General features: G+C 37.9%; 1 protein-coding gene across 1 annotated transcript in view; it reads left to right on the top strand.

The window, feature by feature from the left end:
- The window catches only part of ROBO1 (roundabout guidance receptor 1), a 321785-nt gene that overhangs the window by 264918 nt on the left and 30432 nt on the right, over window positions 1–26435 (top strand). The window contains exons 13-19 of the mRNA XM_050915366.1: window positions 45–211; window positions 3891–4012; window positions 6463–6694; window positions 7954–8075; window positions 12244–12415; window positions 19737–19934; window positions 26031–26073. Coding sequence (XP_050771323.1) covers window positions 45–211; window positions 3891–4012; window positions 6463–6694; window positions 7954–8075; window positions 12244–12415; window positions 19737–19934; window positions 26031–26073 — 1056 coding nt within the window. The remainder of the gene's footprint in view (window positions 1–44; window positions 212–3890; window positions 4013–6462; window positions 6695–7953; window positions 8076–12243; window positions 12416–19736; window positions 19935–26030; window positions 26074–26435) is intronic.

The raw sequence follows: 26435 nt of genomic DNA, 5'->3' as shown, positions 1-26435 counted from the left end.
AAGAAGCACGTGCTAACCTGCTGGTGTGTGTTTTTTATCCTTAGCCATGCATCTGGTAGCAGCTGGCAAACTGTAGCTGAAAATGTGAAAACAGAGAGTTTTGCAGTTAAAGGGCTAAAACCTAATGCAATTTATCTATTCCTTGTGAGGGCAGCTAATGCGTATGGACTAAGTGACCCAAGCCAAATATCTGATCCAGTGAAAACTCAAGGTAAGCTTTTGATACTGAGCATTTTAGGTGTCCACAGTGGCTGTCACAAGTTGACTGGGCAATGCCAGATGCAGGAATTCTGTTAGCTTTCTACTGTCTGCCTATCCTGGCTCTAATATATACTAGATAGTAAAATACAGTGTTTAAACTTGCATTTCTCTATAACATAGACTCTGAAAGCTGCTTAGACCGCATATTGCATTGCCTAAGGGAACCCTAGTATCTCTTATCCTAGTATGCAAAGATAGTTACATCTTGCAGAATAGTTCTTGTTAGCAACTAAAGTAATCTCTGATTTTTTAAGTTATCATGCAAATCCTCAAATTCTGTGGAAATGTTGTTATTATTATGTCCAGTGAATCAAATGAGGCTTAAGACTGAGACAGAGAGAGAAACAGCACATAATCTAAGTTGGTTTCTGCTGCATTAAGAAAGAAAGAAGTTTAAAGTTTGAAGGAATTGGGCATCATGAGCCAGTAAAGAGGTTTTGGCAATACATTAAAAATATTTCAATAGTACAACTATTGAAAGTAAAATAGTAGGGAAGAGAGACAATGCTTACAGATAGCCAAGTGGAAGAAAAGGCTGGGTAGTAGTGGATGAAGGAGTCATCCGCTGACTCCAGCTATGACTGAAGTCCAGCTGCGGACTGAATCCGGCTATGTAAAATTTAAAATAACTTTGTGTTCGCTGTAGAAAACAAATGTTACTTCTGATGGTGTACAGGGAATAATGCATTGCAACTTTGCAGCCTGCATTTTTCCAGTAGAAATACTTAGGTTCTTAAGAAGGGAAAAACTGGACATACTCTTTTTCAAAGTAAAAGTAATAGAGATCATCTTTCTTTTTTTTTCTGCTTTTCCTACTTACTGGAGAAATTGACCCATTGGCTTATTAAGAGTGCCTGTGTTGTATGTTTGTTTCTTTGTTTGCATAAGTAAGTACATGTTTGTTTCTGAAAGGAAGTTCCCTGAAGGAAACAAAGCATTTTCCTTTGGTGACTTTTCATTTTTTCTGAAGTTGGTCTGAAAGCAAGTCTCTCTCATCCCACTGGGGAGTGAACAATTTCACATTGCTGTCCTTTGTTATTATGCATTTCTCCTGATGGGTGACAATTTCAATGGATATATATAGACAGCAGAGTCACGGCCACATGGAAAATAGGGGTTGCACGGGTTCCTAAGTCTGTTACCAAGGAGAGATTTAGTAGCCTTTTAGCGATTTCTGTATTCCTGGGAATAGGGCAACACGTGTTATTATGTGGGCAGGCTGCAGTGTTCTGCACAAATCTGTTTTTCATGCAGTGTAGTTTCATTCCTGGAGATGAGATGAGGTATCGGGTCTGAACGTCCCAAATGAACTGATCACTGACCTGACTGATAAACAGCAAATGAGGCAGTGTTCTGTTCATTCAACAGAACTGAATGGTTTATAATGGCATGGAAAAGCTTTGCTGTCCTCTGGGCATCTAGTAGAGCTGAAGACCTGAGAACCACACAAAGCCTGAGTCAAAATAACAACCAATAGATAAAATTTTCATCAATAGTAAGAAATGTAATCAAGTGTCAAGTTCTTTAAAGCAGTTCCACTCTTTTTCCAATACCATTTCAGTTTTGTGTAAGTTGTGATCTAGCTAAGTAAGTTCAAAAATTTCCCAGTTCACTTTTGTCTAGATAGGTGGTATAGTCTTGTCCTAAATGCATGTCCAGACCAGCAACCTAACCTACCTTCATCTTTACACTTTACCGACATCAACAACAACATGATTACGTGTTCTCACTGACAGTCTCTGTCTTGGAAGCTTGGAGCCAAAACAAGAAAACACACGTATTGTCGTATAGCACAGATGTGCAAATGGCTGAGCCTATTAATAGTTTGATTCATATTGTTGATGACTGATCTTTTATGACCAGCAAAGATAGAACTAATTATTCCACTGACTTTCCTGTTACATTCTAAGCAGGGTGTTATTTAGGCAACTGTCCAAACAGAAGCTTCTATTTTTAATGCTTTCTTAACTTTGTGGGGAGGGAAATACTCTGATAAATGGACTGTTTGGCAGAGCATGCTACGTGTGGATACAGCAGTGACTCAGTGGAGGGTTTTTTGGTTTTGCTGTTTTGTTGTTATCAGTATTCCTTGCTAAGAATCCAGATTTGTCTACCCACTGACTGCATGCTAACCTCAGTTTGCTGCTTTAACTTGGAAGAAATCCCATCTTCTTGTACATGTCGAGGAAACTGTACGATAAAAGTTCAAAGTGTCATAGGCTTTGTATTCCCAAATGGGAATTATATTTCTGGAAAGAAACTTGTCCTCATGCCTTGTCCTAATGCAGTCTTACAATGGTTTTATTATTATTTAGACAAGACCAAAAGCTGGTAAACTGAGAATATGACCACCATGCAAAAAAGCATGCTTTACAAGTGTTGCACTTGCATTTAATAAGTGTCTTCTGTATCAGCATCAACTGCACTGCCCAAACCTCAGTTTTCAAGATAGTCTACACACCTACAGTGACTTATTACAGTAGTTGTAGTTGTACATAAATACATATGCAATTTCTGTGTACTCTCTCTTTGGCACTTCTTGTAAGCAGGCAGGTATGGAAATTTCCAAGGTCTTCAGAGAACAGAACCCTTGAAGATTTCCTGATCTTGCTTTGTCACTAGAGGAGGTCAGGCAGGGCAGTAGCAGGCTGGAGCAAAGTTTATGTAATGCATTACTCTGTATCTGGAATTAGATTAATTAAAAAAAAAAAAGAAAGAAAGAAAGATATCACTATAAGTACTTTTCATGAATTTCCCAGTCTGTGATTTTTAGGCATAGTCAGCATGGTATTTGTTTAAAATGAAGTGATCAAAGAGAGATATATGAAATCAATACAGAAACTGTGTTACTCTGCTGTCCATATTACATGTATGTTTTAGACACCTTATTAGTGATTACCCTATAAATTTTATACATGTCTGACAGTCGTTCCATTTCAGTTAAATATGCTTTTCAAGGGCTCTGCATGCAGGAAATATGTTTCCGTTGTACCATTGCGTATTTTGAGAGGAATTTGTCCCTTCATGCGTATGAACAATTCTTTTAGCTATAAGATAGACCAAATGTCACAAGAGCCAGACAGCACTCGGCTGCGCTCTGCCTCGTGTTTACAGAAGTCACTTGCCATCAGAGAAGCTGCAGCCGCATGAGTCATTTTTCTTTTCTTCAGTTGTTACCTTTATTTTGTAATTAAAACCAGTAAGTTTGCCCATAAATTTATCTGAAGATACAGCTTCTGCTTTTGCTGTTCTTCACTGGTTTCCTGGTCTCTTGGAATTTGCTATGGGTAATAGAATGTTTTCTCATCCCAGCAGGAAAAAATAAAGAGATGCTGCTGTAGTCATTTACCAAAGACATCCCTGAGTGTGGTTTTTCTTTTTATGCAGCTTTTCCCTCCTGTTTCTCTCTGTCGAAGAAAGTGCAGTGCGTTGATTTGGTACTACCTAAGCGTTGGTGATTTGCCCAGGAAAATACTTCATGTAGTTTTTTCTTACATAATTGGGAAGTACTTAGGGTAAACTTCATTGGTGATAGCATCATATACTTTATGATACATTAATTTGTATATACATATACTTATTTTAACAATCATATATACTTGTGAGAATGGAATCTTAAATTATTACAGATGTTCCACCAACAAGTCAAGGTGTGGATCACAGGCAGGTCCAGAGAGAACTAGGTGATGTGGTACTACATCTGCACAACCCTACTATCCTTTCTTCCTCCTCAATTGAAGTTCATTGGACTGTAAGTATAAATCTGTATCATGGAGGTGGTTATATATACTGCTGAATTGTACTGTTTGACTGCAGTGGAGTCATGCTTTAAGAAGCTGTGTAGTTCATATGCTTGCGAATGTTTTTCTCTTGAATGAGTGCTACTTGGGCATTGCTTTCCTACTTCATTAAATTTTGTCCCATTTTCACCGTTTTATGTCTCCATAGGGAATGCTGTTTACAATATGGTGAGAGTTTCAGAGTCCTCCTCTGGAAGCTAAAGGACTGATCAGAGCCTTCTTAAGTCATAAGCTTTTGCACTGCTTTCAATAGGAAGTGTAGCAGCCCCCTAATGAGATAACATGGGCACTTCCCTGTCTGTCAGTCACCAGTGGGGAGAAATACTGCATAGCTCTGTTTGAAAGTGTTACTTCCATCCTACATACATACCGAAAAACACACCCAAACCCATACAGCCTCATCTGAACCTATCCTTTCCCATGGTGCTATGAGTACGCACAGTACAGGGAGAAGAGACAAAAAGGGCAAACCATTTTCTGATGTTGTGTTGACGTTGCTGTGGCAGGAGGAAGCAGGAAGTTGGCCACGTGGAGGATATAGCAGAGGAAATGAGAGAGTGAGGAAACAATACCGTAGGAGTCCTGAAGCAAGGGGAATGGGAACATATGTGAAAAAGATTCAAGTAGGCTTACAAGGCTGAGGCCTCAGTGAGAGAAAGGATTAGAAATGGCTTACTGTGGGAGACATTTGGCAATCAATCGGTAGAAATGAAGAGAAAGAAGAACATGGGAAACTGCAAGTACCAAGCAATGAGATAAAAAAATGTAATTCAAAGAAGAGCAGCTTTAAAATAAAATGTGGAATGAAGAAAAAATGGGGGATAATTATACCAAGTGCAGGAATGAAACCAAAGGGAGTGAGCTTTGAGGTCTTTTTAGGACTTCCATCTGAACATGTCAATATATTGGCAAGGACAGTGTAGGAGAGCACAGGGTGTAGCCCCTGCCATGCCATGGCAGAACATTTTGAACAGGAAGAAAAGGCGTTTTGACTTTGTAGAAGAGCCCTAGCCCAATGGAGTCCTGGTCCACGACCAGGGCTCCTCGGTGCTGCAAGAGTACAAATAGTATCTGCTGTGTTGCACGGTAATTACACTGTCACCTGCAGTACGGCCACCTGCAGCAGGCAATCTCCTGTTTTAACTAATAACGTTAAAACATCTTTGAGGTTCCTAGCACAATTTTGTTTGACCTTTACTTACAGAACAACCTTTTCCAGACAGGCAGTTTTTGTCAGTCTCTTGGGCGGCCTGTGGCTTCTCTGCAATTTCAAAAATAAGCATTACCTCAGTTTCAGCTAGCACACGCGTTCTTTATATGATTATTAAAAATTAAATGTGTTGCTTTTTGGAGTAAAATTGCAAGCAAACAGTTTTATTATATCACTGTATGAGATTTTTGAAAATATGGAAAATCTGATGCACTTTTAAAAACTTTTTTGTTGTTATTGGACTTTCTTATTCATCAGAAATTGAAACCGGTAGTTAAAAGACAGTGAACACTCCATGAGAGATCACATCTATAAGATAGCTTTCTGTTTCAGCTATAGCCAAACACTGCGAGTCCCACCCTTGTTTACATTAAGATCTCTTTCTCCATACATCTGATATAAAATGACCTCGGCCTAAAAAGCACTCAGGACCACTGAGTATCATTTTTGATCTGCTTTTCCAAGTCTCATCTGTGTTACCATTCTGAGTTTTATGAGCCTCTTCAGAGCCCTCTCAAAACAGCCCTTTCCCTCCAGCAGAGGAGCCTCCTGCTGAGTGGGTGGACATGGAGGAAGTGCTTGGACAAATCTGCCCTCTGACAGAGCCCAGCCTAATCACAGCGATGGAGATAGTGCCAGCTGGCTGCCCTTTCAATTTATTTTCTCCAGAAGGAAGCAGGCAGGAAGTGGTGCTCATTTCATGGATTTTGGGAGGATTCCACACCTCGGGAGAGTTGGCAGGCTCTCTCTTTGATCTCCGTATTCATCACCCTGAGTTGTGGAGCTGTAGATCCTCTGCCCTCACCCTCCCCCCTTTCCCCATGTGCCCCCTGCCCTGCTGGGCAGATTCGAATGGGCAGAAGTCTGGCCTGTGCTGAGCTCCATCGCTCCGCAGATGCAAAGGCTATTCATTTCGCAGAGCTGGGACATATTATACAACTCCATTACCCCCTTTAATGCCTTCATAAAACCACGGAAAACAGCGCAGTTCTATCAGCATCAAACAGATTAATGCACTTGTGAATCAGGCCTGTAATTTGGTGTAATGCAAGGAGCCTTTATCTGCTTTGGCAGTGTTGTTTACTTTGAATAAAATGAACAGATAGTCCAAGAACCGTGCATAGTGTCACAGACATCATTCCTGGTTCCTGTTTGTTAAAGGATGTGTTGTGTGTTCTGCTGTCTTGCCAGGTGGACCAGCAATCCCAGTATATTCAAGGATATAAAATTCTGTACCGGCCTACGCCAGCATCCTATGGAGAGTCAGAGTGGTTAATCTTTGAAGTGAGGACTCCAACCAAAAACAGCGTTATCATTCCCGAGCTGAAGAAAGGTGTAAACTACGAAATCAAGGCCCGCCCTTTTTTTAATGAGTTTCAGGGAGCAGATAGCGAAGTGAAATTTGCAAAGACCCTGGAAGAAGGCAAGTAGGAGCCAGACTGTCTTCATCTTTCCTTTTTGAAGTAGTAGTCTGGCCTGCTTTCCTCTGATATGTTCATTATTTGATTTTGTTTGAAGTGCATGCTGTTTGAGAGCAGCAATCTGCGGCAGAGGAGGCTGTGTTGGGCTGATCATTATGTGAATTGTTTGGTGACACAGAAGTAAATATTCAGAACCATGCCAGAGAGAGAGAGAGAGAGATGTGCAAAAATCCCCTCCAACACACAATGGGAAATGCACTTTTTATCTTCACTGCAGTGTGCACTCCTCCCTGCTGAGTTCATGATCTGGTCACAAGTGACTTCTGTCAGATTCAAGCACTTGCTAATCACTATCTTGAGTAGATAGCAGACACCACAGAAATCATCAAAGTGCTATAGCTGAGGGAATGGAAACCACATTTTTACCAGGCTTTTATATCTGGATCAATCAGTAAGACAAAATGAAAAGATGAATGAGGGCAACAGATATAGTGGACTAAATTATGTATTTCCATCTCATACATGTGCTAAAAAGAGGAGGTTCATGAAGCTCTTCCTTTTGTTGCTGCTCAGGCATAATGAGTATGCAAGATGGCCAGTGCCTCTGAATAGGGATTTCAGTGCCTCTGTTGGGATGTGCAGCCTTTCCCCTTCTCTCTTCCCTCCCCAGTATAAATGCCATGTAGCTCTGGTTTATTGCTGCAAGTGGTTCAAGAGTTGTGCTTAACTGCATTCATCCTAAGTATCAGCTAAGCATCCGGTTTTTAGAAAGACTATTTAAAATGCAATACATAAATTATTATTATAAATTTGTTCATACTAACACCTTCTGTCCTGATTTTAATAAGTTTTGTGTTACTCATTATTATCTACACACTAGAGGAACTGAGATTTAACATTTTATTGGGGTCAATTTATAGACTTTATTTTTCAAAACTGTTGATCCTGGGTGAAATGATTTGAGACCAATGAGGAGTTCAGTGCTCAGGACGGTGACACTGAGGTAATGGGTATCTGAGTTTGGTGACAAGTGTGACTTTTCCTGTCCTGCACAGCGAGACTGCAGCAGAACTCAGGAGCCTGGTTGCAGGTTCACGTCACTTTCCTTCTGTATCATTTTATCTTGTGGGCAAGAACTGCCCTCAATGAAGGGTGGGGCATAAAAGAATGCATTTGTGTAACCCAGAAACCATCTTCCTCTTAAAAAAGCTCACTTACACGTGTGACGAACTTAACCGTTCAATCCTTTCTAAACAAACAGCTCCTAGTGCTCCACCTCAGAGTGTTTCAGTAACTAAGAACGATGGGAACGGGACGGCAATTGTGGTCACTTGGCAGCCACCCCCCGAGGACAACCAGAACGGGATGGTTCAAGAATATAAGGTACTGCTGGCATGCCTTGATCCCCTGGCAGAGGGGGTATTGGCCAGGTAGTGACAGATTAGGTTGTTCGTGGATGCTTGGCTCCATCTCCTGGTTAGTCAGAGAAAACGAGATAGAAAAATCACTTCTTTGAATCAAACTCCATATTTAGTAATTCTGTCTAGATGGTAGAAGGCAATTAAAACAGCCTCTATAAATCAAAGCAAAGGGTCAACACTCTTCATTAAAACAACTACCTTCTTGCCTTCATTATAACTTGAGAAATGCGCACACAAGTAGAGAGGGAACCATACCTGTTTGAGAACCATTTTGTGACTCAAAGACATTGGCCGAGGTAGTAAATATAAACAGGCTTAATGAGTTGAAAAGCTCAGGGATAATAATTAACAGTGTTAAGATCTGAGTAAATTATGCGTAACTGGGTAGTTAAAACAAATGGAAAATTTTCAAGTAAAGAATGTGCTTGTATAATAATAAATGTATTTAGTGTATAGAAATTTTTCTTTTCTTTCACACAAATACAGTTCTCATTATGCTATTTAATTTTTAACAAATTGTAAGTACATTATAAAGTATTTATTATTTGATGTTCGTTTAGCAACATACACTGTATTTATCTTCAGTTCAAATTGTTTTGCGATCATTTACATAGCAAAGTAAATGAAGCTTATTTTTCCTAAGCAAACTACAGACGTTTTAAATGTCTAGTTGTGGATATCAAGTAAGCTTTATAGCCACAGAGAGGCAGGATCTTTGGTTTCAGTCTCCTGCAAATGCACATTATAGAGAAAATTCTTCAAATGAGAATGTTTTGGCTTTTTTTCAGATTAAAGCGCTGTGCTATAGACATACTCCTAGCCATCAAAACTGATTCTGCTTTTTTTTTTTTTCCTCAGTAGAAATGAGAAAGGGAAGAGATCGCTAAGCTTCATGGTCAATTTAGAATAATAAAACGCCTTTCAGAACCTGGTCAACTGGTAAAAAAATCAGTTTATGGCTTAGTTTCAGATATATAATGTAATTGGAAAAAAAATACTTGCAAAGTTATTTTATTTAAAGACAGACCTTGAGCTGAAGAGGTGGAATTATTTCCATCAAGACACTGCATCAGAGGAATGTTAAGGTTGTAAGGACAAAACAATAAAAGTCAGGAAATTCACATTTCCAAGTGGATGTAATACCTGACATACCTCCTAGCATTCAGAGGTAATGGGCTATCAGGTATAGGAGCAAGCGTCTTGTAGTGTTTGTGTAGCAGTAGACGGCACACTGGCACGTTTCACATCTACATTTATTGTGTGGATGCCATTATTTTCCTTTGTGCTTTTCACCATGGACAGAAGACAGACACAATGAATATGTATGTAATTGCTATTTAAGTTGCTATAAGTAATTAATATTTTTGTCTAAAAACTAAATAAATGCAGAACCCATGATTTAAGATTAAGAACTAATAACAAGAAAAAAACCAAATAGAAGTCTTGTAAAATTTTCTGGGTTTTTTTTCCTCTTTGTTTTTCTATCTCCTATGTTTTCTCCCAGAAAAAAAGGTACGCATATGTGGGGGAATTCGTTGTTTTCTCAGCAACTCGGATCTAAGGCAAGAGTGTACCTACTTTAATTAAAGGATAAAATAAATAGGAAGGAGGATACCATCTTAATTGAAGAAGTGTCAGTAGCACACACAAAAAGCCAGAAATTCAAATCCCAGCAGAAGTCATTCCCTCCTTCCTTAGCATGAAGTTAGAAATTCTCTTGTTATACTAATTCTTTCTTCACTTATGTGTTTATTCTAATGTGAATTCCTCCTTCCTTCACAACATTCTAAAAGTTTGTTTTCACTTGCCTATTTAGGTATACAATCAAATACAGTGTGGCAAGTACTGAACAACCTGATGTTTAACCTCACATTCTTGTTTTGTGAATTTCTCCATGTATTTGAGCGCCTAAGAACAAAACATTTTTATGAATTAGTAGTGCGCAGTTACAAGTACATAATAAATTGTTTTTATTGTTTGCACATACACCATTGTACAAGGTGGCAGTAACAATTTCTGTGAAAATGACGTAAGTCAAAATGTAGATTTAAATCTTTTGTTCCTCACTTTATCGAGTTCTTATTTACATTAGAGCATTTTCATGGACCATCCTTTAGGATTTAAGAGCAATATTAATATTACTAATAATTATACTACTGCTGCTGACTGAAACAGTCTCTACTTAGTATCAGAATATAAAAAGGAGATTTTCTTCTCTTCATGTGCTCTGACCTGCTCTGCAGAAACAGTTATATATATGCTGCATTGGGATTCTATTTCAAAGGAGCTTAAAATACATTTCAGATCCTCACAGTGTCCCACTAGCCTTGTTTCAATCCTTGGCATCCGGAGAGGGATAAAGGGTCTTAAAACATCCTGAAGGTGAAATAAAATTTCCAGGGTCCGGGTGGAAAGGGCTCTACAGAAAGGGCCCTAGCAATTGTTCTATACGTGAAACTCTAGCTCACTCACCTGGCAATCTCCACAGCGGCAGAATTGCACGAGGGATTAAGAGCAGCTATCTGGGTACTAAATCTTTTAGGAGCTCCATATGTCAAAAGCAAAATCTTTCCTCCTGTGTACAATCAGCACAGGTTCAGAAATGCTGCTGTTCTCAGGAAAGTTTACTTCTTTACAGATAAAGTACTGAATTTAACTAATTTAACTTTCTGGATAAATACTGATTGTAGAGCAATACAATTGTGGAAAGGGAATAAAAAGGAATCAACACAGCTTCATCAATTTTTTAGCAGATCTAGATTAGCTGCTAGTTCACCTTTAATAGCAGTTGGGAGTTCAACCATACTCTTAAAAGCATTTGCCACATCAATGGTGCAGGCCTAAAGAGATAAAAGTATCTCATATTGTTTCTCCCAATCATTTAATATCACTGATGTAATTTGTAAAGTGGTGAATTGAAGTCGTTAGACCTGTGTCCTGGTCTCAACCAAAAAATGAGATGTGATACTGTGGTGGTTTAACCCCAGTCAGCAACTCAGCACCACGCAGCCGTTTCCCCCTCCCCCTCCCAGTGGGGTGAGGAGGAGGAAAGGAAAAAAAAAGTGAAACTCGTGGGTTGAGATAAGAACAGTTTAATACCTAAAGTAAAATATAATACTAACAATAGTAATAATGAAATATAATAATAGTAATGAAAAGGAATATAACAAAAAAAGGAAGGGGGGGGAAGGAAAAAAAACCAGCGATGCACAATGCAGTTGCTCACCACCCGCAGACCGATGCCAGAGCCACGATCTGCACCTCCCGGCCAACTCTCCCCCAGTTTGTATACTGGGCATGACGTTCCATGGTATGGAATACCCCTTTGGCTAGTTGAGGTCAGCTGCCCCGGCTCTGCTCCCTCCCAGCTTCTTGCACACCTGCTTGCTGGCAGAGCATGGGAGACTGAAAAGTCCTTGGCTTAAGATAAGCGCTACTTAGCAACAACTAAAACATCAGAGTGTTATCAACATCATTCTCACACTAAATCCAAAACACAGCACTGTACCAGCTACTAAGAAGAGAGTTAACTCTGTCCCAGCCGAAACCGGGACAGATACCATGCTGTTGTCTCCCAATAGAAGGTGGCATATTACTCAATCCTTGCCTCTTGCTGCCATTTTAAAAAAAAATAATAGTAACATTTGGATTCCAGTATGACATCGATTCTCTTGTGACGTCATGTGATGAAAGACTTGCCCTTGAACTTAAGTGAAGAAAGCCTTGCTTGATGAATGATTCCTGAACAAGAGAATTGCAAATTCATTTAACTGAATGCTCTTACTTTGTTGTTTATGTGAACGATTCTTGGCTACAAGGCTTCCTTTATTTGTTCCGTGTTACTAATGCTTTTAGTTTTATTAGCACTGATGTCACTGGTTGAACTGTAAAAGAATTACAGTAAACCCATCAAAGAATTTTAGTAGTTGGAGCTGCTCTTTGGAACAAGAAGTATCTTTTCAGTATTCATACAGTGCCTAGGACAGCAATCCATGACTGCAGATGTTAGAGTAGTGACAAATTCTAAATTTCTCTATCAAGCAGAAAGGAATGTGTCATCCTTCCTTCTAATTATCCTTTGGTGTTGAATTTTGAACATTTATACATACCATACACTTACTTCCCTGCAGGTATGGTGTCTTGGCAATGAAAGTCGATACCATATAAACAAGACGGTAGATGGTTCCACCTTTTCTGTAGTCATCCCCTCCCTAGTTCCTGGTATTCGATACAGCGTGGAAGTGGCAGCAAGTACTGGAGCAGGACCGGGAGTGAAAAGTGATCCCCAGTTTATCCAATTAGGTAAGCCTGCTGGTAATCCTACCTATTGGTTTCAATGATTTTTTTATTTGTTTGCTTTTGTCTTTTATGGCACCAGAAACACTTTCAAGACAAGTGAAATAGATAGTGTTACTTGATCTCTGGAACAGCAGGATTTGGCATTTCTGGTTTTAAACTTGCCTTAGAACTGCATTCTAAAGATGGGATTGTAACAAGACAGGTTTTTTTATCTCCCAATTCAGCAGTGCTTTTTGGTTATTGATTTTTCAGGGTGAATTTTCACACTTAAGACTGGTGTAATAAAACATGTAGAGGAGTGTGAATCACTAAGTGTTGGCTCACTTTAGTTTAGGGATGTAATTTGTCTTGATCAGATTTTATCTTTCTTTATTGAAGCAAAAAAACAAGAGCATGCTAAAATTAGGAACACTAAATAGCAACTATGTGTGAAAGCTAGTAAATAACCTGAGTACAGGAAAAAGGGGTACACAGATGATTTACAATAATCTTGACATCCTAACTCCATTTACACCAAACATCTCTCTGTCATAAATGCAGATCTAGGGACATTGCTCCTGGATGTACCTGGGAGAAATGCATCTTTGCTGTTGGTTAGCTGAACATTATTTAAAGTAGCTTTAGGTATAATCATATGCTGCTTTACCAGTATGCCTGTATCAAAATACCTTATCATTACAGTATATAATTGTGAAAGCAAACTCAGCATGTTGCTTTGGACTTTATGTCCTATCTATCTCTGTATCATTAGTAGATCTTCCTTGTTATTTCACTTTTTGTATTTAAAAATCTGTAATTACTGCATGTGAAAGCAAGACTGAACGACTAATATATTCTCTGGAAAATTACATGTACGTTTCCTTGGCTATTAAAATGAAGGTCATCTTTAACTTATTTAACTTATACAGGCATATGATTGCCAGTTACATTAATGGAGATTTTACGACAAAATTACACACAGCTTATATGATATTCCATTAATACGTGCAAAACCCCATAGTTATTTGTTGGATTGTTCTTTCATATAGCCAGCTTCCATTCACAGCTTCCTACAGCCAGCTTTCCAGTCAAAGTCAAGTTTGTTCTATACGGCTTAGATTTTGAAAATTTTGAATTAGTGAGGCTTATGAGTGTAAAATAATGGTGTAACCTTGATGTTCAAAGCCGAAGACTTCATAACCACTTTTTTTTTTTTTCCTTTTCTCCAATGATAAGCAAATGCTAAATGAAGGTGAATTTTATCATGAAACTTAATCACTTTGGGGTTTTGGTAAATGGAAAAAGAAACAAATGAGATTCTGTCAGGGTAAGATTTTTGCCTGCTTCTGGGTTCCTGGCCTTTACTGACACCATGTTAGAAAGCATTAAGTGATCACACACCTCAGAGGGTGTTCAAATGTGCAAGTCTGGTAGAATCCATATATTTCCTTGTGGTTGGGGTTTGCTTTCATAGTCTGTATTGCTTGCTTCTAATTAAGTGGCATGGCGAAATCTACATATACTGTAGTAAAAATCCCATAATTTGGTTGTTACATGGCAAAGATCTGGAGACAGAAGTCTTGTGGAGATCCATGCCACTAGAAGCAGCACAAAGAAATACGTAGACAGTGCTGCAGTCCTTTCGGCAACTGCAGGAGGCTGCTAGAATTAGTACTGAAATTTAAGAGGAGTACCCTTTAGTAGCACAGATCAACCTAAAATCGTCCAGGCAGAAGAACGGCTGCAGTTTACCTAGCTCCACCCTGTGATACAGGTTCTCCTACAGCCCCCGCAAGGAATCGCATTCTTAGTTCTTGGATGTGCTCCCAGCATGGGGGTGGAGCAGACACTGGAGTTTTCTGGTAGCTCTTCTGAGGAAAGAAAATTAATTTGTTGATGTCATCAATTGGCACTTTTCACCAGCAATAAATTACATGGTTTCAGAGAAAGGGAAGGGAGGCCAGGGAGAGGGAGGAAGGAGGACTAAGGATGCTACTTTTAGAAGGTTTGAAAGAGTCCTGACTCCCTGTACGTACGTGCTGTAGGAACTGCGTGTTTGCCACTGACAACTTCAACTTTCTACATTTCTGTCACTGATCCCAACTAGTCCTTCAGGAAATCTTCTCCTGATACCTAAATTATTACAGTCCTTACTTTTTTTAACTAATTAAGAATTCCATGTGTGGAAACAGGATATACTACGTGATTTAGATATTCACTTAGGGTTTTTTTGAAGAACTTTTCATTAAAATCAAATGTCTATCTCCTTATAGTGTGTTTTTCTTACAAAAATGTGAGACTAGGTTGTAGCTGGCTCTGGAGCATCCAAAGAAGAGGTTTTTTTCCCCCAGTGTAGCCTACTCTCTTGCACGGTGACCTCATGTTTGAGTCTGCGTGCTGTGCAGGGTGCTCCCAGGTTTGTGACTGAGAAATGCCTCTGCAGAGTTTCAGCCGGGTGTGTGAGAGGAGGAAGCTTCACCTTTCAGAGACCGCCTTCCAGAACAAGAGGGGAGGACAGGAGACATTGGATTCTCTGAGAGCTGAGGCGTGCAATCACAGTCCCATGTATCACCTGAGCTGTAATAACTGACCTTGTGCACACACTTAACCTGTTACAAAGACAGATAAAAATTGTAAGCTCAAAGCTCTTTCATTTTCCATGTCTCAGCTGACATGAAGCAGCTCACTGAGCTGCAGTACCCCAGACTTCCCGTGCCACCAGGGACAAGTCAACAATATACTTGCTTGTTATTCAAAAAACACCTTTCAATGTTTAAAAGCATGAGATCAACTCAAAAATCATGTGTCTTCTTAAAACACTTCCCTTGGGGCTTCTGAATTTTCCTCTTGGCTTTTGAATGACCTTTTAAAACTTTCTGTGGAATTCCAAGGCTGGAAAACCATTTGTTTGTTTGTTTTAAAAGAAAAGTTGATATTTTACATAAAGAAAGACTGCAAGAGCTTTGATGTTAAGGAAAAAAATTCATATTTCATGAGAGCTAGCCACAGCTCACTATATTGTGCTTATAATACTGTGCTGTGGAGGAAAAAATCATGGAATTTTGATAGAACTGTTTTTCTTGTCAAGACATGTAACCTCAGGACATTGGTTACAAAAATGCTCCGCACAGAAAGGTGAGAATTATCACAACAAATTATTTTTTGCTGATCTCTAGCCTAACTTCTGTACAGTGATGGGATACTACCTGTGATAGCGTGGCAGTATTACCTATGCTTGTTGGCAAATAAGTAGTGAAATTGGAACACACTGCAACGTATTTTGTTCAGGGTACCAGATCTGAGAAGCCCCACAACTGCAGTTAATGTTACTTTTAAACACTTAATATGTATGAATATATGGTATGCAGTTATTCATTAAGAGACATCTGCACAATTATTATAAATGTTGAGTGCATTATTCAACCAGTGGATGTCTCAAGTGTACAAAACACAAGAAAGTCTCATCGAATCTTTATTATTCTAATTGCTTTATTTAGGAGATGCGATTTGTGAACTAGCTAGCATGCCTTCAGGGATATTATTATGTCAGCCCTTCAAGTACTTCTAGTGTGATAGTTGTAAGGGTTTTTTGTTGATATTTCTGTCTTGTGGCCTGCAAATGACTCGAAGAAAGTAATCTTTTTTTTTTCCCCTCACAGCAAACCCTTCCAAACCAGTTCAGTGCTGTTTCTTCAAACTGTATGTTATAAGATTGAAGTGCTAAACTAATATTTTTCCAGTTTTGGAAACGTATATAACTAGAAAGGAGACAAAACAGCATATGCTTAACCTGGTAATATTTTACCAAATAATTTTCATTTTGCATCATGTACATATATTTGAGGAAACACTCAGACGTTATGTTGCCGATTCCAGGTGTTTTGCAAGTTTTGAATTGCCAGAATTAGCAATGTCAACAAAACTTACATCTTCCTACTTACTGTTTGTACATTTTGTATACTGAGACAGTCATATGGAAAAGTACCATTCCATAGGTTCTACACGTACAGGGCAAAGTTAAGGTTGCTTGCACACCTGTGAACCTGGAATTTCCTGTCTTTTTTGAATCTTTGGCATTCCAATCTTAATTGTATATTAATCTTTTATTTAACATTTAACAACTTAAATGTTAGGTTTTACATTATTATTATTTATATGAATATTTAACATTAGAGAATTAGAGGTCCCAGTTCTTCTCGAAGTAAATTCTAATTAATTTTCATTGAAGTTTGAAACTTGGAGCTTCAAGACGGTCAAATTGGGTAGCTTGTAAGCAATAGCCATAGCAACATTATCTGTAATTAAAAAGAAGGCTCTTATCTTGGGGTAGAAGAAGGGATGAGTCACTGTGATAATATGCTGGTTTCAGGGAATTGTGGGATCAGCCTGCTCCAACAACTCTGAGGCATTTTCAAGTACATTAAATGCTGCGGCTGCTGCTCTAGCAGTAAGATGCGCTTTGCTGTAGAATGTTTATGTTCACTTATTTTGGCATGTCTCCCCGAGGAGTGCAAGCAGGAACAGGAATGTTGATTATGAACCGTTTATATCTCAGTCAAAGGTTCCAGAAATTTCTTGGGATGAAGAAAAATTAGGTTTTTTAGTTCAAGAGCTTTTTTCCTAACTGGTCATTCAAGATCTCCCAGGACTATTATGGAGAGGGGGGATGCCCTTCTCAAAGAAAGGCTTGCAAGATAATGTTCCTGGAAATTTTTAGTAATGAGGGGTTCATTAGATTTCATTCCCTTTGCTTTATATTTAGCTTACTTTCTGTTTTTGAATTATATGAGGAGCAGGACGTGGGTCAAATGTGGCCTCTTGAAAGCCCTTCCATCTTCTTTTCTATAATGCTGTTTATATGACTGTACATGAACACATATGCATTTTTCTCTTCACCGTGTGTGTAAATATATACCAGCTAATTTAATGTAATGGCTTTAACAGTCCACCCATGTACAACGTGCCGTAAGCCTAGTTTCTTAAAAGCAAATATATTATTATGCTGTTCTTATGCTTGCAATGTCTAGCAAAATAATACCATGAAATGAATCTTAATTAAAAATTAGAACAATAAATGTTCAAAGAGATTCTTCAGTATTTTGTAATCTTCAGGCATGCATTGACTGAGCAATGCAAAATGTTTGTATATATAAAAGTACTGTCTTTCTGTATGGCTGAATTGTTGACATGTTTAAAAAATATTCTTATTTGGCTTTTGAGTTTGTGATTTTTTTTTTCCCCTGGATTTCTTGTTTTAAATATATCTATGTAAAGGATTACAGAAAAAAATATTTATCAGTCTTCTAAATTTATTCAGGACCATAGGTTCTCCAGAAATCTTTTATTCTATTCCATTAAGATGTACAAGGTAGTGTAGCTGTTTAAAAATATAGAAATAGTAGGCTTACTCATTTTGAAGAGAGACTGATGATGAAAGTTTTCATATCTTAATATGGCCTCAGCTGCAAAGAGACAAAAGATGAGATAGAGAGTGACAGATTTAATTCATTGGTCACAGTATACCTTATACGTTTAAGCCCATCTGGCCACTTGTGTGGAACTTCACTTGGCTGTCTCCATAAAATCTGAAGCAACCCATCTTAACCTTGCACAAATAGGCATGAAATCTATAAACCCAGCAGACACAAAGGGTGTATTAGTAAGAAAAGAATGAATCTGCCTGGTGAACTTTCAGACTAGGCAGTGCACTTAGGGTCACAGAAGATAAAGGGACCTGAAATATGAAATAAAATTTCCCATAAGGTAGCAGTCAAAGGCAGTGGTGATTCCTCGGCAAAATAGATATTTGACCTCGATGTCGTAAAAACTGAAATCTGGAATTCTTCACTGGAAGAAGCTGTTATTAATTTAGCCATTTCCCATTCAGAAAGGTATCCTTTTCCAGAGGAGGTTTGTTATTTGTATGATTTGTTGTGATTCCATCTCCTGGTTGTATTGCAGTTTCTTATATTTTATTTAGGCTTATTTTGGAGTAATGCAAGACATGTCATCATAAAAAAAAAAATAAAAGTTATTCACTGCTTAGTTCGTAGGGAAAAGGTATTGGTTTTTAAGTAAATAGGTTTTCATTTCTTATATAGTTTATATTAATAGAATTAGTAACAGCACCTTTCTCCTTAAAACACTAATTTCTCATTCTGAATCTGATGTCACTACCCATAGTAAAGAGCAACTAACTGTTGGATTTACACAAGAGTAAAAATGAGTATTTCAAAGACTAAGCTGTGCAATGTGTAAAGCAATATTCACTCTGAGTAAAGGTTTTGAATTCTTGCCCTCACCCTGTGCAGTAATGAAATTTCCAGTAAGCGCTCACTGTAGTGGTAAAAAATCAGGAAGGCAGTGAGTTGCTTCATTGCAGTTTGAAAGCATTGGTCGCTAACTGAATATTCTTACTGCTGTTCCTAGAAGGTTCTTGCAAAAGTTCAGTACAGAAAGAGCAGAAAAGACTGATTCTTACAGGTGCTTTCTCTATTAAAAAAAAATTAAAAGTGTGTCTAAAAATACATGTTCTTTATTTTGATGTGGGATGTTTAAGGATAAACTGTTTTTGAAAAGGGCTGTTTGTTCAGTAATAATGAGACTGCTTGACTATTTTTACCAACTCATAACTCATTTCTTAGTTATCCTTTAGCTTTTTCATCCACATCAAGAGGGCAGGATTGGTTATTTTGTACTTCTACTTCTTTACATCCTTTTAAATATTCAGTCTTTTTTAATTGAGGTCAAAGTGAGGGACTGCAAAGAGTACATTAGACTGTGTAATACAAGATTTAAGTCATCTGTCAGGAACTGCTAAATTAAAATGTATCCCTCAATAGCAACCTCATGTGAATGTACTTTGAATTTGTAATTCTTCTGTGATTTTCAGTTATGAGAGTGGATGTTTGGGTAGCTGACTTCTACCTATTCACAGAGCTCAAAGAACAGACTATGCATGTTTCATACTTGAGCTTTCTTTTACTTGCTCTGTTCTTTGCTGACTTTCTGAATAATTTTCTGAAGCTGGTGTTGCTTTCCTAAAATAAAAAAAAAAAATAGCCATCCCCAAATTTGAAATTTATGAGCCTAACTTTCTATTTGTATGTCTAGTGGCCTGATTTTAGCGGGTTTCATAAACAAACAAAAGTCAGTGAAGCTGGAGGTAGCTGTCTTGTATGGAAAACAAACCATTTCTATCTAGACCTGTAAAAAGAGATTTTGAAGAGCAGTCTTAAGGATTTTACCTTGAAAAACTGGACTACGGTTATGTTAGTTCTTTTCATGCTGCTTTTTACAGTTGCTCATTCAAATTAATTGGCTATTTTGGGTGTCTTTTTTTCAGATTCTCATGGAAACCCTGTGTCTTCAGAAGATCAAGTCAGTTTAGCCCAGCAGATTTCTGATGTAGTAAAGCAGCCTGCCTTTATTGCTGGAATTGGTGCAGCCTGTTGGATTATCCTTATGGTCTTCAGCATCTGGTTATATCGCCACAGGAAGAAGCGAAATGGACTCACTAGTACTTACGCTGGTATCAGAAAAGGTGCCGTATTATGTATTTCAGTCTGCTGGCTGCTGAATGCCTGTTTACTGGCTGTTTACTTTATCATCAGTCTCTTGTTCTTCTAAGACTTGATGCAGGAATTATCAAATTACTTCAATACTTTCAGGAAGTGTGGATCAGGAGCAAATGCAGAAAAGAGCAATATTTACATAACGTGTTAAACCTGGCTTTAAGGCATAAGCCTTTAGCAAAATACCTAGACTAGCTTTTCATAAAGATACTCCTACAAATGAGAAATGTGAAGATGGATTTAAGGCTGGGAGCTTACAATATGCCCTTGCTACCTGACACCGTACCATGTGAAAAGGAGCCAAGTGGATGGTAGTTCATTGTCCCTCCTGTTTGGTCCTTTGCTTGCTGCTAAGAATACTAACAGTGGTGTACATTACAGTAACACTTTTGGTGCGTGTACTTGAATTTCCTTGTGTTCTGGGGGAATGTGGTGAAGTGACTGTTTGCAAAAGCACAACAGTCAATAATACTTTCCAAGACTCTTTCATAAATGCTGTTGTGAGACCCTTCGTTGGGACTGAATTCTGGGGCTATCACATCTTGCATCTGCATTCGGTTAGAATGGCAGCAGTGGGACTAACTTAAAGCACTCTTTGTTTTCATGTTATTGATACCTTTTATATCAGATTCTCGGTGGGCAAGCAGTGCTTTACAGTATACTCTGTGACAAACAAAACTAGAATCTCTACCTGGAAGATCTTCTGGAATAAAAACTTGATTTCTTCTGTTTCAATAATCTTTTGATTAAGCCCCAAAGTTAAAGGTGAATTCAGTAAGCTACAGTTCATTACATCTCAAAGCAGTACCTCATAGGCACTCATAGAGTGAGAACTGTAAATTCCGGAATGAATCAGAATATAGGAGATCCTGCTTTTGAAGGAATAGAGGGAGAATGTTTGATATTTAGCAATCAAAAGATAGACGTAGGCTTAAAAGGTGCACACAGTGTATGAAAGGTGTCATGAGATTACATTCTTTAGTCACTTCAAGAATGAATGTGTGATGGGCAAGACAAGGCAAATATAACACAAATGTTTTTAAACAGTAGCAGTATGTTGCTATGAAAAAGAAGCAGTGCTAAAAATAGCAACTGAGTGAGTGGAAACATGGAAATAGTTCTGGAGCGTTGCAGAGTTTAGGTGTCCTCTGTGCTATTAAAGTATCAATGCTCATGGTAGACTTCAGGCACAGTGGTTGTAGTGGAGTTGTAACCACAGAAATTGGGGATGAATTTCACGTTTGATTTTTTTCTGCTAGGATTTCTTAGATAAGACAGACCCCGACATACTGCTGCATTGGCCTGCGCTGTTTTGTTTTACTAATAGCATGCTGCCATACTGCCTTTCTACAGTTCTGTCAAACTAACATCACTATGCTTTCAGCAGTACCTATGATTAAGCAAAAGGCATACAATTTGTCCTTAAAAATGGTTACTTTAATGACATCAGCTATTGTTCAAAACAGCTGTGTTTTTCAATATCTGTAAAACTATCTTTTGTGTAATTTGGTGGGGATTTTAATGAAAACATATAGAAAAGTAGGGTCTGCATCTCCATTATCAAGTATTCTTCAAGAAAAAAGTCATCTTTAGTGAAATATAAATTGCAAAGTAGTTTCCCACTCTGCAGTGCATCAAGTCATCACTGCAAGCCCAAACTTTCTTCAGTCTTGCATTTATTTATTTATTTTTATATTTAGCTTCAGGCCTGACATCTGTTAAAATACTTCACTACTCCCACACATACAGATTGTACTAGCACTCTTACACACTCAGAGGAGTTTATTAATAGAAGCTCTAAGTTGTTCTTTCGTGTGGTAGCGATAAAGATTTTATTTAGTTGAACCACTGTTCATCTGTTCCTCAATTCCTTAAGAAACTGAAGTAGGTTTAGTACTTAGCTCACAGAAGAGTAATGAGACAGTAGTTTAAGACTTTTTTTCCTGTCCTTGTGATTGCAAATTAATTTTGAGACACTTGATTCTCTTTTGAATAGCTCTGGTTTAAATTCACCTTCTATTTTAATGAAAGCTTGTTACTATGGTTCTATATTTTTGAATGTAGCTAAATTAAACTTGGCTATATGAAAAGGCCTAGCTCAAAGAAAATACAATGGAATTCCCAAGATAAAGAACTGTGCTACAAATGAAGCCTGAAATGGGCAAATGCTCAGAGGTTTTTCTTTTTTTGCTTAGTGTCATATCCCTGGAAATAAATCGGCTTGGTAAAAGGGGGGAAAAACTACAGCATATCCTAAATTATAACAACAAGACACTCTGGACTCCCCTTAAACATCAGAGTTATTGTAAAAATTAGATTAAGCAGTTGTTCTATTAGCCAGAACCTTTTCTTTCTGTGCCAGGTTTGCTGATCAAATTCTGTCTCAAGGCTACTTTCAGTGAATATTTTATTGTTTCTCTTACATTTCTCTTTGCTGTCATTAGATCGAAAAGGGCAATGTTAGCCTTTTTCTGCCCATCAGTGATAGAAAAACTATACTGTCTTGTCAACAGAAGGGGGAGCATGTGCTAATAGGAAGAGCAGATGCTAGTGCTCTGTATTTGGATTAGAGACCCTATTGATCCAAAGAGGATTTATAGTAGCTGTGAGAGTGAAGATTGTCAAGCAATGTCATTGTTCCATTGTTAACCTTTCCCTCTTAAAGCCCAGGGTTGAAAGGTAGAAAGTTGTTACATCTAGGGAGATCTTTTACCTTTTTTTGTGGTTATTTAAGAAAGATAATAACTCTGTTTAACAGTCTCATCTATGAAAACAAAAATTAATTGCTGCAGTAGATTTTAGTGCCTTTATTACAGTGAGAGTTGGTGCCATTCTTGATTCAGAGACAGTAAAACAGCAGTTCTCTTTGTTCCTTTGTATAATTATTATTTCCTTGCTGAATACTTAAGTGTGCCTATTAGTTCAGCATAATGAGCATTTACTTAGTAAACTGCAGATAAAATTCAATAGGACCTTGATAAGGCTTTGTTAAGGAATTTGTCATTCTGCATTCTAAAACGATTAACAGTGTGGGGGTTTTGTTTGTGCTAGGATTTTCAGAAAAACTTAAAATGCCAAACTGAGGGGTATTTGAAAGGCTAAACCACAGTCCAGTCCCCTTAGGAGCACAATAGAGTATCAAGCTTTTTTTTCAGAATAGTACCTGCAGAGACAAGCTTCTTTCTGACTCGCAAATTTAATTTTATTTCTATATCAATGTGACTGAACTACTGGATTAGTTATATACATTTGTTTTATGTTCAGCTGTCTGCTAGATTTATACTAATGTGGTATGTTTCCCTTTCTCTCTTCAGCTTAATAACCAGTTTGTATTTTGTTTTGATTTTTCAGTCCCGTCTTTTACCTTCACACCAACAGGTATATATTTGCACTTTTCCCCCCTTCTTTGTTACTTTAGCATGTGTTTGTGGTACTGTTTCTCTTTTTCTGACATAACCAGCCCAGCTGTTCTGAAGGGTTTTTTAAACAATTTCATTAATGACAGGTATCATTATTTTGTTCTCTAAGTAGTGTGTATTTGCTTTGTAGCTGACACTTTTTTCCGTTTGTGTGTACCATTTTGTAGCCTACCACTTGGTGCAAGCATGCCATTTTGTAGCATGATACCATCAGTTTGTACAACCTGGGCTCTCTTCTTGCATATTGCGATGGAGTAGTGTGGCCTTCTGCATCTAGCGATGCAAAAGGTGCTTCTGATGGTGGAGGAATGACTTAGCAGAGCCCAGATGCTGACTTGAAAGGGATTCAGTGGGATCATAGTTGGTGAAAGATTTGCTTCTTTTCTTTCCTCTGAATCTTCATTAATCCAGTGACCTAGGAGTTGTCTGCTTTGGAAAATACAGAAAATCAAAGTGTTACAGCAGTTAGATTTCTTTGCTTGCTGCCTTAAACTGTATTTGTGCTATGAAATTTTAAAATAATCATCCTGTTCTACATAAACAGAGGTGCATTTCAAATTCAGGGTGGGTTTAAAATCATCTATTTCTTTTTGCTTGGAAATGTACAAAACGTGACATAACCTGAGCCATAGCCCACCAAAGTCCCTGAGAGCCTTTCCGTTCTGTAGAGCTGACCTTCTGTCAGTCCCACAGTCTGGCAGTTTGGCGGCTCTTCCTCTACAGTAGATACAATTCCACACATTCAGTACCCACCAGTATACTGCATGCATTACTTTTAGCTGCAACCTGAGTGAAGAGACAGGTTGTTTCTTCCTCCTTTGTTCACAATCCCTTATTTTCACAAGGGGTCTATGAGACCTGCAGGACATGTATATCCAGCCAGGGTTAAACCACGACACCTCTCCTCTGCATACTCACGTTAGCAGGGCATATTAGCTCAAAATCAACACTGTACTAATTTGGTCTTGGGGTAGCAGCTGAGTTACATCCTTCCAAGTTGGACCGCAGATGAAGCAATCTCATGTCTGTCTGCATTCATCCACACAGACCTAATCGTAATGGGTTAGATTCTTATCCACGTGCTTTTAATCACATTGAATAGTATCTTGTTTCAAAAGTCATCCTATTATGTTTAGTGGAGTTGCTTACTGTTCCACATGAGTCAGAGTGGCCCTGAATGTTTCTGAAGTCCTTTGAGATCCACGGTGGAGACTAATTCAAACTATTATTATTTTTGCTGTTACTTTAATTGGCTTAACAGAGGGCTTCTATTGCAATCACAATTGTAGCACACTACTGAAATTCTGCAGAGGTTGGTAGGTTAGCTAACATATATTTTCTCAGTTGGATTCTTAACATTAAAAGAAAATATCAGGACTCCGTAAGATAGGTCAGAGCTGCAAAATAAATAGCACTGAGATTTTTAAAGAAGAAACTGGAAAAACCACAAAGTATGTAAAACATTTAAAGGAAAAAAAAATCCTTTTTCAATCCAGGATCCCAGTCATTAGTTCCATTGACTTTAAATGCAACCAGACCCTCTTCTTTAGCGTTACCTATAGTAAAAGACTTACCTGTAGCAATGCATCCTACATTTTAATCCTGTTATTGTAATCACTGCCAGCATTTATCTCTCTCTTGCAGACTCCCGCTTTGGAGTTCTTCTAAAGAGCAGAATTTGGCTGCTTTTTTTCAACACATTCCTAGTTGGAAAATGTAGAATCCATCAGCATTTGCAGGGAGGCAATCTCCTTAACCCTTTGCCAAACCCAATGTAAACCTGCAGAATTTATAGCACTGTTTCTTCTTGGATGTTTGCATCCTAAAAACTAACTTTTCAACCATGATGCTTCCTGTGAAGGATATGCAATCCATGCCAACAAATAAATGCATGTGGACATCCACTTTGTTAATGTGTAGTGCTTCTGAAATGCTAGCAAAACTGTTCCTTCTAATTTAGCAAGTATTCTTTCTGCCAGACTTTTTTTACTAAGATTTATACATTTAAATTTTTAAATAAAAGAGTATCATTAATAAATCCAATTGTAAAATGTTATAAAATGTGAAGCTTCTCTGTACTTTTAGACTGTGCCTGTTCCATGAATATAGTGCAGTAACATTCAGAAAGAGCATGTGTTTTTGCAGTAGGTTCAGCTGTAATGAGCCATTGTTTACATTGAAGTAAGGTCTGTTATAGAATTATGATACCTCTTTAATCTTACCAAAATAATAAGGTACAGCAAAGCTTTAACATCTAGCCATTCATGAAATAAATATATGACCTAAATTCTTCCACAGAGTAACTCCACTGAAGTCAGCAGAGTTATGTGAAGGATAAGTTCAACGTGATGTATGGCTTCCTGCTTTCTTAAGCGATATGTGTGTGTGTGTGTGTGTTTTTCAGAACAGAACTGAAATATAAAACTTTGTTGGAGCTAAGACTGTCAGTTATCAAGCAACACAAGTATTATGTATAAACTTACATTTGAAGGAATAGCTTGTAGAATGAGACTCAGAATTAATGTATAAACAATGCACGTTTATTGTCTTAGCTAAAATGAAACAAAGGCAAATTTAATACTGCTATTTAAGGAGTCTTTTATGATTTTTAAATTATTTCCTTTTTTTTATCTTTAACTATTTCAGTAACGTATCAGAGAGGAGGAGAGGCTGTAAGCAGTGGAGGCAGGTAATTATGTGCTTTATTTTTAAAGCTATAAATCGAGTGCAACTAAATTTAAGGATGATAGGAATTGTCCTTGTAAGTGATGGCAGAATAATCACTCGCAAAGATATGTTTTAATTTATTATATTAATTTATAAGTTTTGGCCATATATTCTTCTGTTTAGAAGGAGGATATATGGTTTGAATTTTTAGGCTAATTTCCAAAGAATGAGTTGTAATATTTTCAGCTTTGTTAACCTGTAAAAACTGCATCTCAAAAAATGAGCAGCAGAGGGAGCACTTTAACTTCAAAATAAAGACCTGGCTTACCAGCTGATTAAGGGAGTAAAAGTAATTAAGTCGTGGCATTTATGAAGATTAAGAAA

The sequence above is a fragment of the Gymnogyps californianus genome, chromosome 1, assembly GCF_018139145.2.
Source record: "Gymnogyps californianus isolate 813 chromosome 1, ASM1813914v2, whole genome shotgun sequence".
In the NCBI taxonomy this organism is placed as follows: domain Eukaryota; kingdom Metazoa; phylum Chordata; class Aves; order Accipitriformes; family Cathartidae; genus Gymnogyps; species Gymnogyps californianus.
Note: the sequence above shows the minus strand (reverse complement) of the source record. Positions and strands in the feature narration are given on the sequence as shown.